At 38.1% G+C, this 20,503-nt stretch overlaps 1 protein-coding gene across 2 annotated transcripts in view; it reads right to left on the minus strand.

Moving 5' to 3' along the window:
• Positions 1–6,379: 6,379 nt before the first annotated feature.
• Positions 6,380–20,503, minus strand: part of tln2a (talin 2a) — a 115,759-nt gene continuing 101,635 nt past the window's right edge. Inside the window, exons 45-59 of one of the 2 annotated variants that reach the window (XM_030161254.1) lie at positions 20,160–20,279; positions 19,798–19,944; positions 17,962–18,128; positions 16,588–16,771; positions 16,096–16,221; positions 14,318–14,434; positions 13,855–14,040; positions 13,531–13,638; positions 13,312–13,417; positions 12,911–12,916; positions 12,352–12,476; positions 10,471–10,659; positions 10,202–10,384; positions 8,981–9,106; positions 6,380–8,390 (exon numbers count right to left, since the gene is read on the minus strand). In XM_030161254.1, coding sequence (XP_030017114.1) covers positions 8,262–8,390; positions 8,981–9,106; positions 10,202–10,384; positions 10,471–10,659; positions 12,352–12,476; positions 12,911–12,916; positions 13,312–13,417; positions 13,531–13,638; positions 13,855–14,040; positions 14,318–14,434; positions 16,096–16,221; positions 16,588–16,771; positions 17,962–18,128; positions 19,798–19,944; positions 20,160–20,279 — 2,019 coding nt within the window. In that variant the 3' untranslated portion in view covers positions 6,380–8,261. The remainder of the gene's footprint in view (positions 8,391–8,980; positions 9,107–10,201; positions 10,385–10,470; positions 10,660–12,351; positions 12,477–12,910; positions 12,917–13,311; positions 13,418–13,530; positions 13,639–13,854; positions 14,041–14,317; positions 14,435–16,095; positions 16,222–16,587; positions 16,772–17,961; positions 18,129–19,797; positions 19,945–20,159; positions 20,280–20,503) is intronic. The other variant, XM_030161263.1, reaches the window with a different exon arrangement.

Raw genomic sequence — 20,503 nt, forward strand, 5'->3', positions numbered from 1 at the left:
ACATTTGACAGCTTCTATGACTATACAAGGGGTATGGACGTCAGGAGAGTCACTCCTCCTTCACACCAAGACGTCCTCTCCTATTTCTAACACCCTCCAAGTGACAGGCAGGAAGTAGAGTGTCAGGACTCAAAGATGTAGTAGGGGTTATTTGGGAGAAACATGGTGATAATGATGACCTAATTATCATCCTGAAAGATAACCCAGAAACTACAGGTAAGCACCAGGCAAATCACAAATGGTCACATGACCAAGGAGTGATATCTTAAAGCTGTGTGATAGTGAAGTTTAAAGCTGCATATAGTGACATGGTTGAATTTTATCATTTTTATTTGAAGTAAAACAGTTAGTTCAGACACCTCAGTGGAGATCAGCACCAGAATGGCTTATCACAGACCCCAGTTCATCAGTGTTATCCATGCAAAGCAAATCTATCCTATTGGATAAGCCCCTGTGAAAGTTTTTCTGCCTCTGAGGGGTGTCATGTTAGCCAGTACGGCTTGTTTGTCTTCCAGGGATCATTTCACCAGCTCCCTCAAAGCATAGTTTAACATCCGAGGTGCTATCAGATAGGCTTTACTCTCTGTAGAGGTACATCATCGAGCTTGTCTGACTTCTCTTGCAGCTAATACATGCCTGAGAGTTATATCTCAGATGTGCCACAGTGGACACTACATAGTGGTGTGCACAGTGAAAGATACAGAAGCTTTGGCATTTCGATAGCCCCCCTCTGTGTGCCTCCACCATAAGTTCACAGGGCCACTGGCACAGACGCAGCTGTCACAGTCGACCTGGGGTCAACATGAGGAGGGTTGAGTAAGACCTTACTATTAGTTAGAATAATTCATTTTCTTGCATTTTGGGAAATTAGACTCCATGCAGAAAAAAAAGAGTGTAAAGACTCTTAAATGTAAATTAACAGGTAAAATTAACCCATAGTGTAAAAAAACATGTTGAAAATACTCTTAACAGACACACACGTTTATTATGTAACACTATACGAACCCGGTCATCTTGTCCATAAGCCAATGAAAACCACAGATTGATAACTCGTCACTCTGATAACTCATGTTATCTTCTCTTGTCCCAAACAGTTTTACTCATGTTTTGTTGAGTGCATATTTTAGGAATCTTACTACCAGGAGAGAAGGAGGGAGCACCTGCTTGACTCTGTCTGTGGCCCCAAAGCCACACCTCTTCTAGCTTTTTTCTTTTCTTTCCCCCCCCCCCCTTTTTTTTTTTTTTTACAGAGTTGGAGAATTATAAAAGGGGCTTTCGATTTTTTTCAATTTCTTGGCCACCTCAGCCCTTCAGCCTGCACATTCACTTCCACTGACTTGGAAGTTAAATTTATTTGACACCAGAAATAAAGTAAAAACTCTTCTATGCTAAACAGCTGAGAAAGACAATGTTATTTAAAATTTAAAATGCATTGTTTTAGCTTCAAATTGCCAATCCATTTTTTCAGTTTTTGACTCATATTCTTCATCCATTGGTGGTCTTTCCTTTGGGTCTTTTTAAGGCACTCAGCTGTCGTTATGTTGTCATCCTGCCATGTGTTTTGTGGACTGTGTAGCAGCCAGCCCAGCATACCGGTCATATACAGAGATCACAGAGGCTCATGGAGCAATCCATGTCACCCTAGCACCCAGGACAGACAGGGACGTGAACATCATCACAATAAATCTGTCCAACTATTAATGATTTACTTTCATTCAGTATTTATCATCCTGTCTTATTTGCATTCATTCAAGGTATAGGTTCTTATATTTCCAGACTGTCTTACAGCAGTATGTGCAAATGAACCATGAAACAGATTCTGCTCGCTGTAGTCTCTGATCCTGTTCACACTGACTGTAACAAAAAAAAAAAAAAAATCACCAGGGGACAAAATATACAATCGTTCTTTTGTGTAGAAATATATTTAAAAGTTATTTGAACTAATTTGAGATTTTTGCCAGCTTCTTCTTCAAAGCCATTGTCTAGTGAGTACTAAATCTCCTTTTATTACCACCTATCCACTGCAAATCAACAGGGAATGCAGAAACATAAAGTGGGAATTTCAAAGTAAAGACGTTCCAGCTTTGGATGATTGATTTGTCTATTGTTGATTATTGAAATGTCTCGCTCATTTTGTCAGTCACTCATGTTAAAAGCACCAAAAGATCATTGATTGGTCAGTGTGAATGACAGATATACACAAACACAGATGCACTCCCTTTTAATTGACATACATTTCATACACTTTTTCTGTTAAGTTGTATGTAAATATAGAGGTGAATGTATTGGTTAATGCCCCTGTGATCATCCAATGTCTATTTGTTTTTTTGTTTGTTTGTTTGTTTTGATGATGTCCATATCATCATTATTAAGAGTATTTTTAAATTTTTAATTTATAGCAAACAAGTGATGTATTAATGTTAGCTGTTTTATGTCTTGCTTCTGTGACCTGCCTAAGGACTGCAGATGAAACAGTTATTTTTACTAATTTTGGCATATTTACAAGGGTGTATTTTTTATACAGCAATGTTGATAAATATGCATGGTCCCTATTAAATAAACCAATAAAATAAAAATAAACAAATACAATAAAATATAAGAAATAAATCCTGTTTTAGTGTTCATATTTGCCTATGACACACACATTTATTTGATCTTAAACCAAAGTGTCTAAATCTGGTTTGCAGCTGTGTATGCTTCACATTGCTGCATTTTTTTTATACTGTGCAGCAGAAAGGGAGAAAGTTTCACTATGAGGTAAAGCTATAAGATAGACAGGTGCTGTCATTGAAATATCCTGCAGTATTTCCAGAATCATGCGGAGAATGTATGGGTGCACAGCCTTCTAACAATGATGAATTGTCATTGAGGAAGATTCAAGATTTAGGAAACTGTTTCATTTGTGACCATTATCTGCTCATGCATTAGTGATTTATATTTGAGGTGTTCATAAATCTGAATTGTGGTTAATATGTCAGAGATCTGGATGGAGTTAACTGAATGCTTTTTGTCACAAAGCAGACCAATATTTTTTTTTTTTTTAAAAAAGAACATTTTGGCCAAACATTAATGCTGCAGACCACAAATAAAACATAGTGTTCTCTAAAAAGCTTTGTCATAGATGTGTAAAGGCAGCTGGTAGAACTGTTCCAAGACAAAACTGGGAGTATGGGGATGATTTCATAGTTAGTGTCTAGACTGGAATGTCTCACTTCCTCCTCAATAATTAAAAGTTTTGAAGCGAATACTGCTGAAGTCATGCAGGAGTCAGACTGTCTGTCACTGTACACACATTCACATGCTGTGATTCAATATAATCAAGATCTTCATAGGAGGTGTTCATATGTGAGGTCATGTAAAAATAACAGTGTGATGAGTGTGTTCGGCCACTGTGCTGCATGTGTGTGTGTGTGTGTGTGTGTGTGTGTGTGTGTAGGATCACAGCTCCTTGGCTCCGAACAATGTCATTGATGTGTCATTTTCCATCCATGGAATAACATAGCTAACAGCACGACATGATGCTGATCCTTATATTGACAGGAAAAAGATTATCAATTAAGCAGTGATGAAATAATGAAAAACCAAAACGTGTTTGTGCAGTGGCGCCTACAAGTCCAGTCCAGTAATATTATAGTAAAACTACAGTCTTAAGTAGATGAAACCTCTAATGTCGGTATGTAGCTTGCTGCAGTCATCAGTAACTGTACACGCTTTTTGACTTTTATTATAATTAGATTTAGGACATAAAAATAATGGATGAGCTGTCTTCTATCAGCTGCCTGTACACATTAAATTCAATCCTTAACTCAAGCTCTAGGACACAGTGGCTTTTACAGTCTCCTTCTTGGCCTAGACAGTCAGATTCAGAAGGAGTCCAGGATGTAAAATGCTTCTTCAGTTTTAAGTTCAAGTTACTCAGGAAAGTGAGGACAGAGGCAGGATTAGTAACTCATTTTAAGTGAATATTCAAGAAAATGGATTCCCAGTTTAAAAAGGGTGCTTGGAGCAGCTGTGACACTGTAATTGACATTGCCTCCTCAAATTTTAGTGCCGGACAAATTTAGCACAGGTCTCAGTTCATAGCCTCAACTGAATATAGCTTCAGGTTTAGTGCTGACTCAGAAATACCATCTTGTTCTGACACTAAACTGACAGAGACACTTAAAGAGACCTTGTTCGCTTGCCAGAAATCCCCCTGTTCTTCACAGAACACTACATGTTCTCTGGTCTCACTGTGGTTCTATGTGTCTACATCTGAACTAGTGTGATCCTAAATAGATGAAAACTGTTCAAACTTACACAAGTAATTCTGTCATTATGTTGACAGATACTTTCAATACAGTTATTCCAAAGTACTGTGATTTATGAGGAAATTTACATGTCAGTAATGGGGATATTTGACTTGTTTTCCCAGGGGCAACTAGTAAAATGACAGGAGGTCAAAGGTCGGTTAATAAACAATTTTTAACGAGAAAGAAAAAAACTGTGCAAATTTACCATTCTTTAAATTTCTTCTCAACTTAACTAAGTTATAAACTTGGTACAAGAATTAACAGTAGGTCTGTAAGACAGAAAAATCATATTTTATTGCATTTAGTAGATGCACCTCCATTTTATAAAAAAAAAAAAAATAAATAAAAAACAAAAAAAAAACAGCCTTTCATTGGCTTGGTTTGGCCCACTGGCCTCATGTTGAGTATCCCTGCTTTATAATATAATTCTGCTCTTGACCCTCAAAGCCCTAAAAAGCATCCAGTGAACCAAAGCATCTACTGATCTAAAAGGTTTAATAACTGTTGATCCACTAATCCTTTCAATACATGTGAATAATTCAGCTAAAATGCAGTTTAGTAGCAACAGATATGACTCACTTGGACGCTCAGGGGCTCCGTAGTGAACAAAGAAACAGTCATTTTCTGCAACAATGATTCACCAGTAAAACCCATGTAGCTTGAAAAATGACGGTGGTTGTAGACAATTGTTTTTACTTTTATTTAATGATATATTTTCCTGAAAAAGTTGCTTTTTCTTCAGTTTTCACTGTTTTGTTCTAATAACCTTTAAATTTACTCTGAGCTTTTATGAACATCTACATGATGTGTGAATTAAATATATGAAAATATCTGATTTTCACTGAAAAATAGAGAATGCAAAGAATAATAAAAAAAAATATGGTGATAAAATACTTAAGAAATGTTAGAGTAAAATTCCACTTGGAAGTTAGCACAGAAATAGCTTAGAGTCCTTAGGGGATAAATGAGGAAAAGTCTTCATATCTTAAAAATATAGATAATGAAATATAACTAAAAAAAAAGAGACAGTTTATAACAACGTTACATTGAAATGCTTTATTTTCAGTGAATACAAAAAATAGTTTTACTGAGGCCAGATAAATATCTTTTATGTAGTATGTTTTCACTTATCTTTATTGTAGTACTTCATGATCATATTTCTGTTTGGGGTAAAACATACAGAACACTTCAGTTACTCCACATCATTGAAATGTGCCACGACATCTTAATGGTGACAGATATATCGAAATGTTCTTATCACATTTAGTTTTCATAGAGGCTTAAAAGAACATGAAAAAAGCCCATTCATAAAATTTCTGTGAATCCATAACATACAATAAAGCAGGTGACAGACTCATATCTCCAGGCTGTCGGAGTTTAGAAGCACTGTGGTGCATGCCCATGGAATGCAGTACAAAAATGTGTTAATATATATAATATACACACTTATATATATTTATATATATATATATATATGTACTGATGGTACATTTTTAACAGCAACACATTTTGTTACTGGCAGACGGCTCCTCTGTCATCCCCCAAAAGGCCTTGTATGTGGCAAAGGGAGAAGAGAAAGATAGAAGGGGATGCAGTTACTTCAGGACTTAGAGGAACAGTATGTTAACAAATGGAACCACAAATGTCAGAAACATACAGACACTGACCTACGTTTCCAACAATTGGCCCAGTACCTTCAACGGACCGAGATAAGGTGAAGCCGTCACTTGAGCAGACCAGACATTGTATGGGCTACAGACTAAGGCACTAATAATAACACTACAGACTGATGAGCAGTGACACCCCCCCCACCCCCCACCCCCCACCCCCAACTTCCACCCCCTCCTCCCCACCCCAACCCACACACAAAATACAATGCCAGAAAAACACCTCAGAATTTCATACCCAACCCTTAAAAAATAAACCCTGATGATTATCATTGTGTATTTAGCAGGTATGGTATACTGTCTGTACTGTATGTGGAGGTCAGAATCCCTCAGTGCATCCTTAAAAAGTGTAATTCTGTCACCGTATAAACAGATGCATCTGAAGCACAAAGCCATGCATTTTCACAGCAGGACCTAATGTTACAACATACTGTAGTTTAATATTGAAACACAGCCCATAGAGTAAGACAAGGGAACCAAACACACGTACAATTCAACTCCGTAAACATAAGGTTCATCTATTGCAGCAAGTTGTATATTCAGTAAAATCGCACAGAGCACCCTTAACTTCAAAGACTGACAAATAAGAAAGAAAAAAGGTTTAGTGTAGCAGTCACTTTACCGTCTCTTCAATTACCTCAAAAGGACCTTAGAGCTAACCCTAAATCTTACAAATCTGTTCGAATCAGATTATTGCTAAGTGATTTTCAGATTTGAGTTTTTGTTTCTGCCTCCCAAATTTCTTAAGCTTAAGGTGAATTCACTTGAAATAATCCCTGGCAGTGAGTGAGTATTGCTGGAAACCACTGATTCTCGGTGGGACAGAGATTCATTAGGGGTGGGGTTAAAGGTAAATCGATTGAGATGAGTTGCCACTGAGTGAAGCACAAAGTGCAAAAGCCCAAAAAGGGGCACTGCAGGGCATTCAGAGTCTGAGGTATTTGTCCCAGGTATTTTTCATTTCTGTGACAACATGGAAAATTCCAATCAGCCTCGAATAATTTATCATGTATTGAAAGCAAAAAAAAAAAACTTTAATCATACTGTATTATCTCCTGGATTATTACTTGAAGTTCACATGGTGTAAAGGAAACCAATATCGCCCCCTGAAGCACCATCTATGTTATTGCATCATATTCAAGTTCTGTCTATACTCTATGTAGGCCTTAATACCTGAAATGTTGAGAACTAAAAAGATGTCTGAGGGAACAGGGAATGGGAAGATATTTGATAGGTTCTCCTGCCTGAAGCCATCGTAGACTCTGCCAGTGGTAGTAAATAAGAGAGCCCTCTCAGCTAAAAATACTCAGGAGTAATAAATATTCCTTCTCATGGTAATATAGTGTCCTACGCAGAAAAGCGTTCACTTGGCAATATAATGTAAAACATTCTATTCGAGTCTTAGCAGCTGCACTTAAGGACACCTATATAAAGGGCTTAGACAGACATGTAGAACTGTTGCATCTTCATATGACAGTCATTTTGCATGTAGAGCCAACACATTTCAGCATTGAAAAAAGAAAGAATAAAAGCTTAGAGATCCTTAAATCACTGTTCACACGGCAGGAAGATGCAAGAACAACTGTTCATTATCCATACAATATGGTCCAAGAAACACTAATATGCAAAAATCCTACCATCTTTCATATTAGGGTTAATGACCAATCAGTTCATGTTGAGACAGTCATGTGATTTACATGAGTCAGACAGATATTAAGGTGCCAAACTGGATGTGAACACATTCCACACAGCATGAAGGCCCACATTCGTACAATATCCAAGTACCGAGCTGAGTATTCTTTTGCTGTCTGTGTGACATTGCAGTTAAACGACTATAGGACATGACATTAGCAATACAATCAATTCTTCATCTTAAGAGTTTATGAACTAGAGCTGCAACTTGTAAAACAAAAAGAGAGAAACTATGGCTTGGGAGCATGTGCGCTGTACGGTTTGTCCAAGCCGGTCACATTCTGTCTCAGATTACATCAGTCAATGCTAAACCCAGGGACAAAAAGCAGTTCTTCAGTCTTTTCACCACAATCTTTATGTTGTTTTCTGACAGTAGTCTGTTTCACAGAGTTGTATTTCATTGTATAAGTTGACTTGGAGACCTTTCCATGTGGGGCTCAGTCAGTGATGTTCACTGCAGATTTGGGCATTACCTGTTCAATCGGTCACATATATACTAATGTCGCTGTCGACCATATACCTGTGTGTCAGTAAAAGGACACTAATTTTTAGATGAACACAGATGAGCTTCTTGCACCAGCTCAGGCAGCCGTCACGGCTTCTTGTGAATTTAATTGTTGTCCTCTCGTAGTTCGCTGGGCAGGAACTTGTACTGCTGCTGTCTGATCTGAGCCAGTTTCTTCCTGGCTTCTTCCAGCTCTCTCTCCTTTCTAAGCATCTCCTCCTGGGCTGCAATGATCTGGATGAACAGGAAACACTTTTCTCAAATCTGATACTTGATGAATGTTAGATAACTTGGAACATTTTTTTGATGTGCTTTATGATGTGCTACCTGGCTTTTCTAACTTCAGTGTTAAAGTTAATGTTCACAGGGTTCCTAGAGGTTTCTACAAGTTAAATTTAAGACTTTTAAGAGATTTTTAAGACTACATAGTACAGAATTTAATGCCTACTTTACGGCAAAACTGGCAAAAATTTGTGACTCCTAAAATTTAGGAAAATATATTTATTTAATCCAACGCATTGATTCCCACCGTTCCGAGTCATTTCTCACTGGGGTAAAGTTAGCAACAACTGGTTCCAAATTTCAGTATAAGTTGTCAAGCTGGAATGGATGGAACTGAGTAGAATAACGTTACTTTCTTTGCAGTTTGCACATTTAAACACATTTATGGCAGTTTATTGCAACATAATTTAAGACCTATCATATCAAATTTAATATCTTTTAAAGACGTTTTTTAAGGTATTAAATGCAGATTTGTAAATTCAAAACTTTTGAGATTTTTTATGACCACACAGGAACCCTGTGTTCAGTGCCGCCAGACTTACCTGTGCTATTCCACCAACAAACTTTGTCTTGACCACCACATTGTCTTCATCTGCTTTGTCAAATGCTGCTTTCTGAGCTGCTCGCACTAAGTTGTCTGATGCCTTCTTCACAGCATTCCCAGCAATCTGTAAAGACAAAACATCCACTGAGAACAACAAGAAAATGGACAGAACACTTACGAAAATCAGTACCATTTTAACTCACTGCAGAAATCTGAAAAACTAGCAAACAAATACTCTCTAAAGTCATGTTAGAGGCCATCAACTACCAAAGATTCTCATCTGGATCTCAGGATATTAATAGGTAGCATATTTTCTTCCTGTATTGAAGTAAAAAAATAACAAAACTTAAAGAGTGACTTACCAACTAAAATGTGTTTATTTAACCTGTGGGTCCCAAATACTTCAGAAATATATCTTTCCGATCATTATTAGAATTAAGTGCTGACAACACAACCCAGTGCAAGCTTTTTCCATAAATTACAACACTGCATACTAGCATTAAAGTTGATTAATATTTGGCTGCATATTGGTATTACACCTGAAAATCACTCCTCAGCGATCTGCATCTTTGGCATTTTTTATTCAACATAAACAGTTAATTATCAGTATGGATTTGCGATGTTGGAGGTCATTCATACTGAGCCCATTTACATGACCATAAATATCCAATAACTGGGACTAATTAGGTGAGAATCAGATCTGACACGTTAATATACACTTCAGAAATGTGATAATTGAAAAATCCTTGGTTTCATGTTTCAGCCCATTATCAGATTTCTTTGAGAGAATGTAATGAACTCCCTGTTACTGTCCTCTGCTATCATTTGACAACATCACTGTTTTCTACAATTTGTTTTTACACATGTGCAGATGTAAAAAAATGAAATAAATCAGATTAATAGGTATATAAATACAAAGATTTAGGAATATTGGGGATAAATCCAGGTGTGTTAATCAGATTTTTCATAATCACTTTACTGCTGTTATCCGATAATGCATACGATATTATGCTGTTCACAGGATCACTTGAATAATCCAATCCAGAAATCGGATTTTTAGAGTGCATGTAAATGGGTATAGGTTTGTAAAAAATAATATTTATTTTTTAAGAAAGTGAAAATATACAGGTAATAGTTTGTTTTTCCCATTTAGAAGTCTGGACCCCTCAGTATCTGCTTAGAAGTGTTCAGTGTCAGACTGGTCTATTTTTGGCATCACCTGTAGTCTCCTCATGGCCTCAGAGTCCTGGTCAGCTTTCACCTTGCAGGCCACCAGCAGCTGGGCAGTAGACGCCGCCACCTGTTTGGCCGAGGAGATGAGCTTCTCCTCGCTGGCGTGGCCTTGCACCGAGGCATTGGCTGCCTCGCACAAGTTGCTTGTAGCAGCTGCAACCATACGCGCCTGGGAAGAAGAACAGAGGAAGTAGATATGAAGGATGTTGTTGTACCTTTGAATACACCCTGTTTTCAATGGTTATCCATACTTACAGCAGAGATGAGGCCCTGGGACCACTGTCCATCGTCCACAGCGTTTGCAGGAATGGAGCCCACTTTTCCTTGAGCCACCAGCTCTCTCTGGGCAGCTGAGGCGGATTTCACCAAAGCACTGGTGGCTGCAGCGATGGACTTGGCTGCTTCCAGAATCTGCTCCTCGAAATTTAGAGTCTCATCTGCCTGCTGAGGGAGAAGGAGACCAACCAGTCAGACCACATTAAGTCCTTTACAGTGCTGAAGTTTAGGACACTTTATGATTAACACTGTGTTCATTTACAGGTCACTATCGATCATGTATGATCACTGTTGAGCTTAAATGTAGTCTAAAAACAACAACAAAAAAAAAACACTTGTTGAAATCAAGAAAGTTTAAGCTGATTCCATATATTAAAAAATTCAACAATGCAGCTGTTGATTAAGTCAAAGAAACATGACTGATAAAACTTTGCATAAAGATTATCAGTCACAGACCATTGCCTGTCGGCAGCACACATTTCATTCTATTCGAGTCTGCCATTTAAAACACACACATATTTTCCAACATACACATACGTACACATACGTACACACACACACACACACACACACACACACACACACACACACACACACACACACTCACTCACACACACACTCATACCACATGTCTGTAGACAGAGCGGGACACTGTAGGAATATGTTTGATATATAGTTGGGACTGAATAACAACCTAATATATCAAACATATCAGACAGAGCCCTGCAGAGAAGGCCTCCGGTGGTGGGGGCAGGCAGGGAGGGAGGGGGGTTAACTGGGAACCAGAGAACATATACTGGGACAGGCTTAAGCTAGAATTACCACAGATGAATGGACAAATGGATGGAAGGATGAGTGAGGGAGGAGGGAGGAGGCATAGCAGAGGATGATTATATAAAGGAAGGAGATACGGCTGAACATAATATATCATAGAGGTGTAAATGAAGGGTTTTCACCTCAATAAATATTAACGAAAATGTAACTCATTTACCCAACAGACTGGGTAAAAAGTGAGATTTTGATGGCAAATACAAATTAAGAGACTGATTAAGTGAAGAAATGTTGATGGGGATGTGTAAACACAGAGGAGACAGAACAAGAGACAGACTAGCTTTTCTATGATGGAACTGATAAAACATTCTGCAAAATCTAACCAGAAATGTTAACACAAAAATATATATGGATTTCATAAAAACAACAAAGTGGTTTACAGCCAGCAGTGGAAAAATCAGTTAAAAAAAGAAAATGACAAAAATACTGCTCGTGTGTTTCTACTGATGCATTTTTTTACATATTCGTATTATACAAGTATATAAGTATGCAAATTTGTGCTGAGTTGTCTCATATTTGTCTTACTCTGTGACACACTTAAAGCTTAATTTTGCATGAAAGGTGCTATATAGTTATAGTTTTAATAGGCACCGAAAGACAGTGTATTAGTGTCATAGTGCAAGATGCGATTTTATAATTTTAGATGTACTATTGATACATAGACACAGTTTACAGATTCAGCAGTTTCTTTTTTATGCGATAGACAACATCATCTAAGAACTGATGAATGCCAGAACATTCACCAAGGACACTGTGACACAGTGTGTATAGAAAATGGAATAAAAATGTTATTGAAAATATTATCCACTGCAGTGACAAACTTTTTGTGTTTTTTGCACACTGCCGTCTTGTGTTACTGTCTCTGTTTTGGTTTTTACAAGCCTTTGAAACACAGGGACAGCCTTGTGGTGCTGACGACTGCACTTCAGCAACAAGAATAATATATATAATAATCTGGTTTTAGCTCTTATTTTTTGCATGTTCACACTGAAAAAGCCCCAGTGGATTATCAGTGAGGTCATCACCCACCTTGGGCTTGGCTCTGGGTTTGAGTTGCTCCAGCTTCTTTGCTGCTGCTTCAATGGATGCCGCTGCCCCAAGCAGCTCTGTTTCTGCAATCACAGTCGGGTCCTCGGGGTCCACCCACTCGGAACCTGAGGCACAGATGCACACACATAAGTTCAGTTTGACATTTTGATTTTAAAAACTTTCATTTAACTGCTCTTAAAAACCTTAACAAAGCAGTGTGTCAACACAACATGCCTCACAACACCACTCTGATCACACAGAATAAAACAAAGTGCCACATTATCACCACATCCCATGCATAGCTGACGGAGGCCACAAACTGCCATTCACTGCAAAGAGGATGGAGTGAAACTTTAGTTTTTTGTTTTTTTTTTTTTAAATGAGATGGCATATAAAACAAAGCGTGATGGATGGAGCTGACTCTATGTACTCGTGAAGCCTGACAGCAGCTGGATTTCAAGGTGAGATTAAATGATTTGATGTTAGCGCTGAGGAGAGAAGGTGTTGAACAGCTCACAACGGGTGGAATCAGTCAGTACAGAAATCAATGCTGACTTACCTCCATCTGTGGCAAAAGAAGGAGGACAGGAATATTACCAAGAGTTTAATGGAAGGAATGATTCTGAGTAGCCAATTCATTCTTTCAGTTAGGACGCTCATTTATGACTGCATACAATAATATGTAACCACTAGTGATCGAATCCTGTCTGTGAGACTTCTCTGTTGTTTGGAACATTTGACTGTATTAGCGCAAAAAAAAAAAAAAAAAAAAAAAAAAGAAATCTGGGAAGAAATAGATCCTATAAGTGAATATAAACATAACTACATGTGCACAAACATAATGGTTTGAGCTATTCTTGTAAGAATCTTTAATCAGTCAATACAAGGATTCATTAAAGCAAATCATATTTAAGATTGTGAAAGATTGTGACTGTGGTTGCCATGTGTGCTCTTCTTTACCTTTCATGGCCTCAGCCGTTTGGATGAGCTCTGTGACAGCTCCTGCCACTCGTTTTGAGCAAGCTGCCAGCTGCTGCTTCTGCTCTGCAGTGGGCTTCTGCAGGACCTGCACATATGTACACATATGCATTTTGCAAACACTTTTGCAAAAGCCTGCACAAGATGAAAGCTTTATTATTATTATTATTAATGCACGTAACTATACTTAATTCATCTTACCAATAACACTTGTTCCAGCAGATCAATGTATCCAGTTGTGCACTCTACTCCCAGCGTCAGAGCTCTCCTCTTCGCCTCCTCACTGACCTCTGGGTTATAGGCTGCTTGCTGAAAAGACAGTGAAATATATATTCCAGATTCAATACTAATGCTTTACTCTTATAAACAAATCACAGCCTGTTTGTCTTATTAGAACGCCAACTAATTCTGATTTGATTTTCTACAGTCAATAATTTACAAGATGAGGAAAGGAGGCAGTGGTTTCTCAGCTGCTGAATTCATCTGTTAACAAACACTATGTTATGTGGGTAGTAAATAAAGAACCTTGCAGGTGATGAGCATGTCTGAAATGGCCTTGCGGCTAAGGTTGGCTGTATGGATGATGTCCTCCTGTCGTGCTGAGTTCCCTGCAGCCACTGCTTTAGCTGTTGCCATGGTGATGCCCTTAGTCATACGAATGAATTCTTCTGGTGTGGTTGTCTTGTTGGGAGCATCTTTAGATTGAAACACCTGGGAATGACAGTTTGTCATGCAGAGTAAGTGTGAAAAACACTCAGGAGTGTTTTTGAATCAGCGGTTTAATGTTAGCAAAGGCAACACCGGCTTATCTTTACACCAAGTAGGTTTACGGAATAGAAAGCACAAAACATCTCAAGTAATCACACTGATTAAATATACAATGTGCATTTTTAAATAAAACTATTTAATTGCAAACCACTGAAAATTGAGTGTCTATTAATTGTGACACTAGTGAAAAATTAACATCCTCATGCGTATCCTTCCTCACCGCCAACTCCTGTTTGATGCACTCGATTGTGGCCTCGAGTGCCCTGGTGCCCCGAGTGGCTTCATCCTCCACAGCCTTTACCGTCTTTAGCAGAGACGTCACATTAGTTACCATCACCTGAAAGAAACAGGACAGAAAAGAGCGTGCTGTTGTTTATATTCATATTTCTGAGCAGCAAGAGACTGCGACAGTAAACAATATCCATGCATTGTGATAGAAACTGATCAGACCAACAAACCTCTTCAGTTTAAATTTCCTAAAGCTAATTTTTCTGCAACACAAAACATCTCCCATTTTATTCATTTATAACACTAAAACATTGAGGAAAGGAAAAATTTAAGGGAAGCTGTAAACATAATAAAAGTTGTAATGTTTCCTAAACCACATATGAGCAACATTTCCAATTTAATGACAAAAAAAATTTGTCTGGATCAACAAAAAAAATATTCACCTCAAAAATATACATGAAAGTGGATACCCCGCAGTATTTTATGGTATTATTTGGTACTCTACTTTTGTATGTCCATTACAATAATGCAATATTTGGTGCATTTAGGAAGTTATACAACAATAATAAAGAAACAGTTAAGACTCTGGCTCAGAAACAAACAAACTATAAATAATTACAAATTCAAATTGTGCTTTTGAATTTGGCAAAAAAGTCACCCAACTGTAATGGAGCATGGGTATAGGCTACACATTTTTAGAGTTGGACAACATAAAAAAAGGCTTTAGGCCTACAACAACAAGAGTGAAATATTATAATGCATTTGTTTTTTCATTTACTTATATGTTTTGGGTTTTTTTCGACAAACCACAGGGACCAACTGGAGGTATATGAAAGACCTGTGAGTAGCTGACCCCTGCCCTTAAACCTATTCAGAAGATGTGAAACTAACCAGTAAGAAGTAAAAATAAAAAACAAAAAAGAAGAAAACAAACAAAACAAATAAAAACAAGCAAAGGAAAAAAAAAAGAAAAAAGTAAAACATCTAGACACAAATCTGTTAAAACATCAAACTCAATGATCATGACAATGTTTGCAGCAGCTCTCCATCACATGCACTATATTTATGCAATTCCACAGTTTGTCTGATGTTTTATTTACTCCACAGAAGCCCCCGCTGTCTTCTGTGGTTAAATCACTGCATGGGGCCGTGTGGTTGTAATGCATCAAGCTCAGAGACAGGGGGCGCAACGGCCTCATGCTGGAAAGCCACCCGCTTCCCAGAGCTGAATCTTAAACCTTACAGTGGGTTACAAGCATTTTCCTCCCTGTAGGATATAAATTCATGTTAGCCACGGTGTTATCATCTGATACACTCCATGACACACTGCGCTGTCACAGGCTTTGACACTTTTCTTTTTTTTTTTATTTCATAGCTAGGGGCGATAATGAGCAATGAGCAGTGTGATATTATGAACTGTGGCTTCGAGAATCTATCCTGCATATGTGATGAAGCCAAGCATTCAGCTGATTTATCTTGGTTAAAAACACTCCAGTTACATCACGTTGCTGGTTATTAGCTTTATGGAGAATAATCATGGTGAGATTTACTTAGGTTGTGTGATTGGTTAGTTTCATAAAGATGTGTTATGGCTGATAAACGTCCCTGCGCGATGGAGGATATCAGTTCGATGCATGACTGATAACATGCATTTACTAGTGAAATGCTGCATGTTGCACTGAGAAGATGAACCAAGTTGAACACTTCCACCAACAAGTTTCAAACAGGTTAACGTCGTCTCAGCGGCTGCAGTCGCCTGTATCCCCTCACCTTGGCCGCACTCTTCAGTTGGTACATAGATGGATCATCTGCTGCTTTGCCAGCAGCACACTTGGTGGCACTAATGAGCTCAGCCAGCGCCTTGGCCACATCTTTGACAGCATTTATCAGAACCACCTAGAGAAAGGACACAAAGACACCAATTAATCATCAAGCAGACTGAAAAACGGACAAAACTCTGCAAGATAATTGCCAGTCATTGCTCATTTTTTCACATAGAACTCTGGAAAAAAGACATTGAATACAAGGACAGTGACAATTCTAAGACAATGAATAATTATTAAATAAGGAACTTCCTGTCGACTTTTAGATGGATAAAACTCAAAGCAATAAAACTCCTAAGCCTGTAACAAACTACGATCTGAAGGCCAAAGGACTACAGTGTCTGGACACATTATATGATTTCAAACAAAGCTGCATTGAAGGACCTTTATAGAGTTTTTTGGACTACAAATTTAGTTCAACAAGGCCCTGCCAACTAACCTGTGTCTCAGGATCATCAGAGCCAATGCTGGCAGCTCCCAGTTTGACCACATCTGTGAGCTGGGTAATGGTTTTGGCGGATGACTGGGCAGCTTGAGCCAACTTGTCCTGTCCGGAAGCAGCACCAGACACCAGCATCTTTGTGTCTTCAACTAGAGCTTTGGCCGTCTTCAAAATGTTTTCCCTGAGAAAGAAGATTAGGAGGCAGGGAAAGGAGGAAGAAAAAGGAAGGGAGGAGGGCAGTGAGGGGAAAGAATAACAAAAACGGGGTGATGAAAGATGAGACAAAGAGATGACAATGATGTATTGATCATCCAAACTTTTATATATGTATTCTAGTAAAAAAAAAAAAACAGCTACTTTTACAGTGACTTCAGCCCTTCAGCAACAAAATTTAAATGTATGCATGTGACTTACAGGCATCATTTTTCTTTTCAATTCAAAGGTGTTTATTTGTGCAAACACAAGGGGAACAAGTAAGATTATGTAGCAAGTAAAGTCACTTATTTTTGGTAAAATTAACTAGAAAAATTGTAGGACACTGTATGACTTTTGAAGGAACTGTATGATATAACTTAACATAAAAAGTAATTGAATTCCCTTTCATCTTGTCCTGGCAGTGTTTCTCTACATTTCTGCTTTCAACATTGTTCAATAAAAAGGTCCAGTACAATTTAACTTACAATCACCTTTAAGGCTGAAGGTTAATAATCTTTGGATAAGCAGTACATTATGTCCCGAGTCTTGTCTCGGATAATTTAATAATTCATATTTCTGAACTCACTGCTTCAGAAAAAAAAACAGACCAATCACATTAAACACAAGTCAGACTCTTGACTCAGAACAGTGACTTAAAACAACTGCAGTCGAGTCTACAAGTCGAAACAGTGAGACGTTACACTTCCTCTATCGTTTTAAAGCCTGAGGGTAATTTGTAGTTTTTAACAAGAGATTTCCTCCTCCTGTTCTCTGGCTATTATGTCATTCTGTCAGTTACGGATGAAAAACGACTGGAAGGACTAATTTTAGATGGCAGTCAGGTCTTGTACTTGTACAGTTAGTCATTTGTCATGTAATTGCATATGTAAACACACAATTAGGGGTGAGCAATTAATCCCAGCATTAGCAAAATCATAATATGGCCACATGCAATACACAGATAACAGAGGCTCCCCCTTTTTTTTTTTTTTTTGATAACGGTAAAATGTGTCACAACATACTGTGATAAATGAAGTACTGTGATACTACAGAAAAGTATCAGTCTACAACTCACTGAAAAAGCATATTTACCAAAAATCACACAACTTTTTCCCTATGAAATGCAAAAACTGAACATCATTCAGGCCTACAGTCAAACACAGTATGAGCTTTCACCTGTGGTCAGCGAAGGATTCATCATTCTCTGCATTGAGTGTTCCAGCAGAGGCAAACATAATGGTGGTGTCCAGATCAGCGATGATGCCGGACACTGCGCTGGCGGCTGTGATGCAGGCCTGCGTGCCTTTGTTTCCTGCCTGAAGAGCCGACAACACCAAGGACACCTGAGGACACATATAGGGATGAGACGCTGTAAGCAAACAGGTGAAACAAGTGCAGATACCCATACATAACATGTGTCAAAGCATCTGGAGGGAAAACTGTTTGGGGTCACTTTGAGTGCACTTTCACACACTTCTATTGGTCAAAACATTGCAGGAAAAAGTAACAGCATTTAGCAACATTTGCTATATGTGTCTCCTGGTAAATGATAAATAATGCATTCAACTGGAAAGCCCAGAACAGTACTCACTGGAGGATTTAAAAATTTGCTGTGACAGCAAAATACCGTGTTGGAGTGGAGTAACACACAGCATCACTCAGTGAAATGAGTACATGTCAAAGTGGTTTCACCTCCATTTGTTTTCCACTCAAAGGACCGAGTGGCAGTAGAAAATGATTAACTGGGGTTTCAAGCCTTTCTGTGCTACGAAAAAGAGAACTTTAAATTCTTATACACAACGAAAACCAGTGAAACGTTCAAGGTTTGGGTTAATTTTGGACTGGAAACATGTATAGCAAAAAGAATGGCAATAGCAGAAAAAATACAGAACAAAATAGATAATGGTCATAGTTTGATACCATCGTGCATTAGGAGAAAAACTACAGCTGTGCTTCAAAGACTGCTAGCACCAAAATATGACCTAAAACATGATTAGATTGTGATTTTTCTGTTGCATAAGAAACAAGAACTAAAACTAGAACTGACAAAACACAAAGATATTAATTCATTTATTGTGGAAAATGATCCAATCAAAGTTGGTGAAGTGGTGACTCCCTTTTTTTGGCATTAACTTTAACTAAACATGTTCTGTTTGTCACGTCCTGTGCATTCATTTGGAGGAGTTTTATTCAGTTTCACCTCAGGGATACTTCCATACAGAAAGAGACAAGTCTACAGGGTTCAGATTCATCAGCATATGTGGACACTGACTCTGACCGCAACCAATAGTTCAAGATGAATCTGCAACTGTGCCTGTGCATCTGCTCTGATTTCATTTGACTAGTGATAATGACTGGAACAGACAGTGGAGTTATGTATTTTGCCTTGGACGATGAATTAAACAGTCAGCCTTTGAAGCATAAATACGCCTTTAGCATAAACTGTCTTCCAAAATGCTTTATTTCAGGAGGCATATGATAAAATTAATTGCAGCAGTAACCCTGTTATATTGTTGATACCATGACAACAGAAAATATTGGACATCCAACAAAGCTAGAAAAAACATATAAATAAATAAAATAAAAGGAACAGCTAGATGTTTTGGGAAGACACTTTTGGACACTTTTAGTCTGAGTTGTGTTTTGTCTGAACTGCTGTTGATGTATTTTTTCAGACGGTGGAAATGTCATGTTCCTATCGGCTCATTTTAGGTTTAATTTATCAGCATTCACAGCAGCCATAACATCACTGCAGCTACTCTTTCAATAGTGATGGTGAATCACAATGATTACATTATGAAATAACTTTACAAAATAACGTAATGCATGAAGTAGATCATTTTGGTGTTGGATTTGAAGGGGAATAAAAGATCTTAGTATTTTATCTTCTTATTATGTTTGATTGTGTTTAACTGTACAGCACTTTGGAAACCTTTGTGTGTATTTAAATTTGTGTTTTGTAAATAATAATGGATCAGATTGGAAATAGAAAAATAAAAAAGACAGATGCACCTTCTCTGTGACTGTCCGGGCACATTCAATGAGCTCTCGTTTGGTGAAACTGTCCGATGGAGTCATCTGTAAAGCTCCGGCCTTCTGGACCAGGAAGATACAGCCATGACCGAGATCCTGCACCCGGGTTTTGATCTGGAAACCAATCTGGAGAACAGAAAACACAGTGAATACAGTACAATAGAGTAAGTATTGATTGGCTACCTGAAAAATAACATCTTCACCTTATTGCTTTGTGCCACATTTTACAGATTTGAGGTGCAGCTTAATCTGTGTTTCTGGCCAACTGATTGCCTCTGAGCAGAAGATTTAGAAACAGACATCTGTTACAGGTATTACAACCTGTATTTGCCTTCGCTCACCTCTTCGGGCTCTGCTGTGTAAGCAGCCAGTCGGCCCTGAACAGCCAGCTGACTGTAGTCCACCGTCACCTGAGAGGCCAGACATCCCAGCTCGTCTGGAGACGTCACTGATTTGGTCATCTGTTAATGACGGATAAACAAAAACTGTCAATCCATGTGTGGTTAATTTGCATAACAATGAAAGATATTTCAATTCATTTAAGCAGCTCAAGATAAAAAAAAAAAAAAATCACACTAAATTGATCTATATGTATATGTATATTGATATCTATTTCAAATGATCAAAACATTTCCTAAAGTATCATGTTGTTGTCAAGCTGTGAAATTATCGCACCGTTTTGGAC

The sequence above is a fragment of the Sphaeramia orbicularis genome, chromosome 3 (genome assembly GCF_902148855.1).
Source record: "Sphaeramia orbicularis chromosome 3, fSphaOr1.1, whole genome shotgun sequence".
Taxonomy (NCBI): Eukaryota; Metazoa; Chordata; class Actinopteri; order Kurtiformes; family Apogonidae; genus Sphaeramia; species Sphaeramia orbicularis.